At 38.8% G+C, this 8,263-nt stretch overlaps 1 protein-coding gene across 2 annotated transcripts; it reads right to left on the reverse strand.

Moving 5' to 3' along the window:
• Positions 1-2,424: 2,424 nt before the first annotated feature.
• LOC131630710 (uncharacterized) lies at positions 2,425-7,640 on the reverse strand. Of its 2 annotated transcripts, none has more exons than XR_009292433.1 (2): positions 6,938-7,640; positions 2,425-2,833 (listed from the first exon to the last, which is right to left on the reverse strand). XR_009292433.1 is itself a non-coding variant. In XM_058901460.1 (2 exons), exons 1-2 carry the CDS (start codon positions 6,815-6,817, stop codon positions 2,700-2,702), a joined length of 531 nt encoding a protein of 176 aa, XP_058757443.1. In that variant the 5' UTR covers positions 6,818-6,931; the 3' UTR covers positions 2,425-2,699. The 2 variants fall into 2 exon arrangements, 1 of the variants encoding a protein (XP_058757443.1); XM_058901460.1 differs by lacking the exon at positions 6,938-7,640 and adding an exon at positions 6,421-6,931.
• Between the last annotated feature and the right edge of the window lie 623 nt (positions 7,641-8,263).

Below are 8,263 nucleotides of genomic sequence, written 5' to 3' on the forward strand. Positions count from 1 at the left end.
AAGTCTCCGCAAACTCGACTCAAATCAGTCTATAGCCTAAAACTTTCAAAACGATGCATATTTATTTATTTTTTTAAACTGAAAACAAAACAAAAAAACAAAAGAAAATAAAACAAAGAACAAAAGCAAAGAAAATTAAAGATTCCCTCCCCCACACTTAAAACAAGCATTGTCCTCAATGAAAAGAACTCAAATATAAAGTAAGAGTGAGAGAAAGGAAAGAACACACCCGAGTATTCAAGGAGGATATGTGATCGCATAAACAGCCTTTGCTAGTGAAACCTCTTTTACAATCTCTCCTTCCAAAGTAGGGCTCTCATGGAATAGCCTAATACGGTGTACATTGACCTTGAAATTTATTTTAGTGCCTTCGCCTTTTATTCCAGGATCAAAGAACAATCTCCGAAAAGTAAAAGTGTCGAATGTGCACGTGAAAGTGATGTCATTTATCACAACATCAAAGATCAATGGTTGAAAGGGTTGCCTCACTAATTTTTCTTCATCTGAAAGTGAGATCTTATGCTCGTTACATGATGGAATAATATCAAGAATGTCAATCAAAGTCCATCCAATTCCATTTCTATGTTTCTTCAATGATTTCTCTTCATTCTCAAATTCAGTCTTTGAAGAATAATTTAAATCTTCAGGAAGTAGTGCAGACTCTAAAGAAGGTGGTTGTTCAACGGATGGTGTGTTTTGGGCAGCCGAGATTTCAAGTTCAACGGCATAAACAACTTCATCGACAACTTCACCTGTAGGAAAAATGTCACCCTCTCTATTTTTTTCTGGTGCTGGTTCAACCGATTCAACACTCTTTTCGAAACTCAAGGAAATCGCACTTACATTAGGACCTTTTGGATTCACTACTTTTTGGGAAAGTAGTTGGTTTGATCCTTGAGCTTGTTGCATGACATTCATCAAAGTGGCAAGCTGTCCAATTTGTGTTTGCAAAGTTTGAAGAGTAGAATCTATTTGTTGTTAATAATGGAGATTATTTGCAGCCATTTGTTTGACAATATCCTCTAGTGAAGGTCTGGAAGATGCAAAAGTTGTAACTTGGGGAGGGAAGAATCTTTCTAAGAACACTTTTTTGAGATCATTCCAACTTGTAACAGAATTCGGCTCAAGGTAGTATAACCAATCTTTTGCAGCACCTTGAAGTGAGAACGGGAAGACTCTCAGCTTGATATGGTCTTCTGTTATTCCTTTAGGTCTCAATAATGTAGAACAAACAATCTGGAATTCTTTCAGATGCTTATGTGGATCCTCACCTGTAAGACCACTAAACCTTGGCAACAAGTGTATTAAACCAGATTTCGATTCAAAGGGAACAACAACATCAGCATATTCAATACATAAACCATTATAATTAACATTAAGCGCAGCTAGCTGCCTTAGTGTTCTTTGATCAACCATATTATCAAAATCAAGTTCAGAATCAAAATCAATTAAGCAATGCAGCAACAAATGCGAAAATGCTAACAATGTCCTATAACAGCCATAAACAAATAGAATGAAGGAAACGATTAAAATAAGTTCAGAAAAATATAAAAACACAACATTTAGTCTAATTAGATGAAATAAGAATTTTGAGAATTTTTTTGGATTTTTTTGACTCTATGAAAACAGTAAAAAATTCATTAAAAATAGAAAAACGATGAATTTGGCAATTTTGGGTCAAATTCCCTTACTCTTCTAGAGTAAAGGAGTATTGATCGCACAATTTTTCTACTTCCAGTAGGCAAAAACTTTTTATAATCGAACACAAGTTTTTCAAAAACTGAATTTTTCGACTCTAAACGCGGATTGGCCAAAACCGTGAGGAAACTACTGCCTAAACGCATGAACACTAAATCTAAGACTCTAAAATAAGTTAATAATAACAAGAATCCCCAGCAACGGCGCCAATTTGATCCGCTGTCGCACGCGGGTAAAAAACGAGTTAATTTGCAAAACTGTAGTAACGACGGTAACGGTAACTCGATTATCGTCTCTCAAGGATTCTTGTATTATTATTAACTAATTAAAAATTGAATTGGGGGGGTTTGAGTTTCGATTAAACAAAAAAAATGATTATGAAAAAGTGATTATCAAATAAGCTGAAAAGTCTAATTACTGATTCGGTTCCTATCTATCATCGATTAAGCAATATTAATCTCCTAAGCGGATAATCTATTCCTATTCGACTACAAACTCAGTGACAAGCGCGAAGAGTATTGTACGATGTATAATTCTAATATCCGAATTAAGCAAACGGAGATAAGCTTCACGAATTAAGCAAACGTGATAAATCATACACGGTAACGAATTAAGCAAACGGTAACGTGATTATTTGTTAGGATCATACAATCACTTGAATTGAATCAAAATACTCTATGAAATTCGAATTAAGCATTCAAGAACATAGAACAAAATTGAAAGGAATAAATACTAGATTAAAATTAAAATAACCTCAAGGTCGGAACCTGAATACAGCAATTCGACAGGATTTTGTTAGTGCTCCATAGAAATTGTACCAAGCTTCAAAATCGTGAATAGTGATTATCCATGCTACAGTACCGCGGCTGCTTCCCTAAGGGGGAAAAGTACAACCCGTTTTACAATCCAACTGGGTCAAACATACGACCCAAGCCCAAAACTAATTGACCCGAAACTTAACTAAAACTAGTGCTGCAACTTCAACGAATTTTCTGGCCCTTCTACAGTCCGATTCTGACTTCGACTCCAACATAAGAATTGTAGCTCTTTCTCTTAGCTTTCCGTAGATTATTAGAACACCTCAATCGGACTCCTGGAACTCCAGTTATGATCGTTTCCGTGCAGACTGTTAAAGCTGAAAATTAAATACGAAAATCAAATAACAATAAAAATAAATTAAAATATAAAAACATTATAAAATACAAAAATAAGACAAGCAAACCATGGAAATGTATAAGTACAACCGTAGAGGAATGTGCATCAAAATGCACTGATTAGACTCTCATCTAGAAAACATAGTCTTCCATCCAAGCTGACTTTTTGGTTAACCTTTTTACAAGCTTTAGGTTTTCTTCTTTGGTCTCCCTCTCACTATTGGGCCTGTTAACTTGCTTTTGTGGGTTGTCACCAAAAGGGCTCGTATCACTCCCCTCCCTTTCCAAAATCACCTTGTCCTCAAGGTGGAAATTGGGACAAGTAGATGTGAATGTGGAAAGATCCTCCCAAGACGCCTCTTCCACTGGAGATCCTTTCCACTGAACTAGAACTTGAGATGTTAGTAAACCATGTATGAGTACAGTGCATGTGTCCACTATTGCATCCGACTGTTCTATGGGCTAGTTGTTGAAGCTTTCACTTAGCATGTCTTACGGAGGCGGAATGTCAGTGGCGCAAAATGGTTTAAGGACTGAAATGTGGAACACGGGATGAATACAACTATCTGATGGCAGATGCAGCTTGTAGGAAACAGGACCAATACGCTTAATAACTGGATATGGTCCATAATATTTCTTAGACAACTTGTGATAGCGGTGTTCGTGTGCCGTCGTTTGAAGATATGGATGTAGATGAACAATGACCAAGTCTCTGACAGCAAACGAGAGTTCGTGGCGGCAGGCATTGGCTTTTTGAGTCATACGATGTTGAGCAGATAGCAAATTCTCCTTAAGAGTGCGTAATAATTCATCACGAGTAAGGAGAACATCTTCCAATGCTTGAATAAAAGTTGATCCTCTGGTGTGTACACCGAAATGGAAGGAGGTTTTCTACCAAATAGAGCTTCAAATGGTGACATTTTGAGGCTGTTGTGATAACTAGAATTGTAGTGGAATTCGGCCCATGGAAGAAATGAAACCCAAGTAGAAGGTTTGTGTTGAGTAAATGCCCGTAAGTACTGCTCCAAGTCTCTATAAACCACCTCAGATTTCCCATCTGTTTTCGGATGATGCGCACTACTCATAGATAACTTCGTGCCACTCAACTAAAAAATTTTGCGCCAAAAGTTACTTACAAAGATTAGGTCACAATCAGACACAATTAAGCATGGAAAACCATGGTGGCGAACAACCATGGAAACAAACAATTCAGACACCTTAGAAGCAGTAAAGGATGCCATGAGGACACCAAAATGAGCAGATTTGGATAAGTGGTCGGTCAACCACCACTAAGATCACAGTATAGCCGTGAGCTGAAGATAGTCCTGTAACAAAGTCCATAGTGATGTCTTCCCACACCACCTCTGGCACAGGGAAGGGTTGTAACAACCCAGCAGAAACTTGAGTGGAATATTTAATTTGTTGACAAAGAAGACATAAAGCTACAAAATGTTCCACAGCTTGGCGCATACCCTGCCAAAAGAAATTGGGTGCAACACGAACGAGGGTACGTTTGACACCTGCATGCCCGTCACTAGGAGTATCATAAAATTCACTAATAATAGTAGTGCAAAGCGGCAACGAGGGATTAAGAACATAACGCCCGTGACGTAAAACAAACCCATTGTTGATGGAATAAGGAAGCATCAAGGTACCCTGTGCAAATTTCTCATGAAAAGCCAACAAAAAAGATTCCGCGACATTTTCCTTTCGGAGCTGCTGTATAATCCCGAAAGTAGGGGAAGAGACTAAAGCCAAAAGTGCAGAAGAATCGTGTGAATCCCAATCAGGCCATGTTTTCGGCACGAAGGACAGAGCATCCGCAACTTTATTTGAGGCACCTAGTTTTTACTCTATGCAAAATTGAAAACCCAATAGCTTTTGCACATACGGCTGTTGATCAGGAGTTTGAATAACCTGCTGTAATAATTCCCATATGCTTTTATGATTAGTTTGAATGGTAAAGAAATGACCCAAAAGATATTGTCGCCATTTGAGGACTGCGTCAGTGATGGCATGAAGTTCTTTTATGTACACAGATGTAACCTGTAATTTTGGGCCAAGCTTCTTACTAAAAAAGCAATGGGATGACCTTCTTGCATTAGGGACAGCCCTGGTTAAGAGCAGAGAATGCAGCAGTGGCGGCTGTAGTCCAGTTAAAAGAATCATGGCGTGAAAGATCTGTCAACGGTGTTACAATTGTGGCATAATTCGCAATAAAATGGAGGCAATAACCCGTCAAGCCTAAGAATCCCCTAAGTTGTTTAACATTGGAAGGCAGCGGTCATTTCATCATGGCATCCAACTTGGCAGAATCAGCATGAACACCCTTGGAAGAAACCATGTGGCCCAAATAATTAATGGATTTTTGACAAAATAAACACTTGGAAAGCTTGACATAAAAAGAATTAGTCGACAAGCACTGTAAAACCAACGCCAGGTGCATTAAGTGGTCCTCAATAGAAGCATTGTACACTAAAATGTCCTAAAAAACAATCACAAACCGCCAGAGGAATTGAGAAAACAGTTGATTCATGGTCGCCTGAAAATTCGAAGGGGCGTTAGTAAGGCCGAAAGGCATGGCCAAAAACTCAAATTGGCCCTCATGTATGCGAAATGTTGTTTTTTATGTTTCGCGAGAATTCACTCGAATCTAATGATACCATGCGCGAAGGTCTAGTTTGCTAAACATGGTTGCCCCACCAAGCACATCTAAAAGTTCATCAATGGTTGGGATAGGAAATTTATCCTTAACTGTCGTTGCATTCAAAGCACGATAATTGACACAAAACCGCCTAGAGCGATCTTTCTTTCGGACCAACAATACAGGCGGGGAGAAAGGACTATGGCTGGAAATGATGATCCCTTGATCAAGCATTTCGCAGATTAATTTCTACATTTCTATTTTATGAAATTATGTGTAACGGTACGGTCGCACATTTATAGGTTTTATTCCTTCAATCAAATGAATGTGGTGATCAATAAAATGACGGGGAGGGAGGCCTGTAGGGGTGGTGAAGATTTGATTGTAACTCTGTAATAGGTCGTGAAATAGTGAAGTGAGGTGTTTGGGAAAGGAATGGGTGGTGTCATGTTCTTTATGCAACTCAGGGAGGGACTTTGTGTTAGTGAAACAGAGTGCAGTGCCAAGTAGGAGTCTCCCACCAAAGTGACCGGAGTACCTTTCCAACAAAATTCCATGGTGAAACCAGAATAATCATGGGAAAACTTTCCCAATGATTAAAGCCATGGAAAACCCAACACAACATTCGGGCCCTCGATTGGAGGAACAAACAGATTAACGGAGAAGGTAATACCTTGTAAGATAATTGGAGCATTCTTAGAGCACTGGTTACAAACCAAAAAGGTTCCGTATTTGGTTACCACTCGGAAAGAAGAACACGATGTTACAGCTAGACCCAAACTCTCTGCCAATGTCGGTTTAATGAAATTGTGGGTAATTCCATTGTCAATAAGAATAAGTTTTTTTTTTGCTGAGACACCCCAGTAACATGTAGTGAGCGGTTCTGTAATTGACTAGATAAAGCGTGTAAGCTAAAGATGTCACCTGAAATTTCATCCGGTGGGTGGTCCTCGGGCTCTAGATCTGGTTCCTCGTATTCATCACCCAAGAGGATAAGAACCTTTCTACTGCAACAATGGGATGGATTCCATTTTTCATCGCATCTGAAACATAACCCCTTGGCACGGCAATCCCGGAGTTCAGTCGGATGTATGTGACGAACAACAACATTGGTTTTAGGCGTGCGTACTAATGGGGGTAGGATATTTGGTTTAGAGGTGGGAGAAGTATGGGGGTAGGGTATTCGGTTTAGGGGTGGGAGAAGTATTTTGGGAATTAGTTGTAGAAGTTGGGATAGATAATGTGTTTGGGCATGGGTTGTGAGTGGGGCCTTTGGACCAAAATTTTCCTTGGGTTGGAGTGTCATCCAAACGGGCTTCATAAGCCCTTGCCGTAGCAAAAGCTTCTATAGGTGTTGAGGGCCGGTGGAATTGCAATTCCTGGCGGAGACTTCGTCGCAAACCAGTAATAAATAAATAGATAAGTAAGGATTCAAAAATACCTGTAACTTTGTTCATGATATCTTCAAATTCATTCTGGAAATCCGCTACTGAATCGATTTTAGAAAGTTTAGACTAATAACCTTCGACGTCTTCGGATCGAGTTGGATCGGAGCGGTGGCAAACAACTTCCATGAAGACGATCCATGACCGAAGAAAGTGGTTGCGCATCGCCCACTGGAACCATGAGGCGTCACGACCTTCCATATGAAATGAAACGATCTGAAGACATGCGTTTTCCGATGTCTCGTGTAAATAAAAAAACGCAGTGATTTGAAACAACCAATTGATTAGATTAGAACCATTGGAATGAGGATCACTGAGTTTAAGCGAATGCAATGCCGTTCTCGAAGACTCGTGCGGTGGATGTTGATACTTGGATTGGAGGTTAGCAACCTTGGAATCAACCTCCAATAAATGACTATGGAGAGTGGAATGAATGGTGTCAGAATGAGAGGCGAGTGATGATTTAAGAATATCACGTAACTCAGCCCATTGGGCGTCCATTTTGGATTGAAGGGCATTCATAAGCTCAAAAGGGTTCATGATGAAAGCACCCGTGATACAACCTGCTGAACATATTTATAAAAGAAAGCACTCTTTGAGTGGGTGTGTACTCCTTAGAGAGAGAAAAGAAAATTTGAGAGAGAAGAAAAAGTTTCTATTCATTCCACACACTATTTTGTTTCCGTATACAGAGTTATATAGCTATTACATTATAACCACTTGCGAAAAATACAAACAATTGAACCACTAATGCATTTCACCAAGGACTCTCATCTAGCAAACAAAATCTTCCATCCAAGCTAGCTTTTTGGTTAACCTTTTTGCAAACTTTGGGCTTTCTCTTTGGTTAACTAAGCTAGCTGTTGTGGGTTGTCACCAAAAGGGCTCGTATTACAAGGTCAAGTGCAAAAGCCGAATAAAGGCCTTAGCACGAAGAATGTATATGTCACCCCCTAAATAGACTTGGCGTCCCCCAAAAGGAATGAAATGACCAAAAAATCCAAAGATTTTTCATTACCACATTTTAGCAAATCTACGTGAGACACCTGATTTTTCAAATCTTTGGGTGATACTGGAAATTTGGCGAAAACAAGTAAGTTTTACGATAGATTTTGTGAAATTTACGGTATTTTTTACCAAATTTTTTAAAATATCTGGTATTTTGTACCTGAATTTTCACAATTTCCGGTATCCTTATAAAGTTATAAAAATACCGGAAATTTTGAAATTCCCGGTATAAATTCCCATACCGAAAATTTTGAAAATTCTGGTATTTCTATTTTTTATTTTAAAATGCTATTTTTCTTATATTTTTAATTTTT

Source organism: Vicia villosa, unplaced genomic scaffold (assembly GCF_029867415.1).
Source record: "Vicia villosa cultivar HV-30 ecotype Madison, WI unplaced genomic scaffold, Vvil1.0 ctg.000726F_1_1, whole genome shotgun sequence".
Lineage (NCBI taxonomy): Eukaryota > Viridiplantae > Streptophyta > Magnoliopsida > Fabales > Fabaceae > Vicia > Vicia villosa.

What these genes read in the sequence shown, in the direction of transcription:
- LOC131630710 (XM_058901460.1), bottom strand. Translation starts at nt 6,817, where the DNA reads ATGAAGCCCGTTTGGATGACACTCCAACCCAAGGAAAATTTTGGTCCA. An exon ending in CCCACCGGATGAAATTTCAG is followed by an intron (nt 2,834 to 6,420) that starts GTGACATCTTTA and finishes TTTAATTTTCAG; the next exon opens with CTTTAACAGTCTGCACGGAA.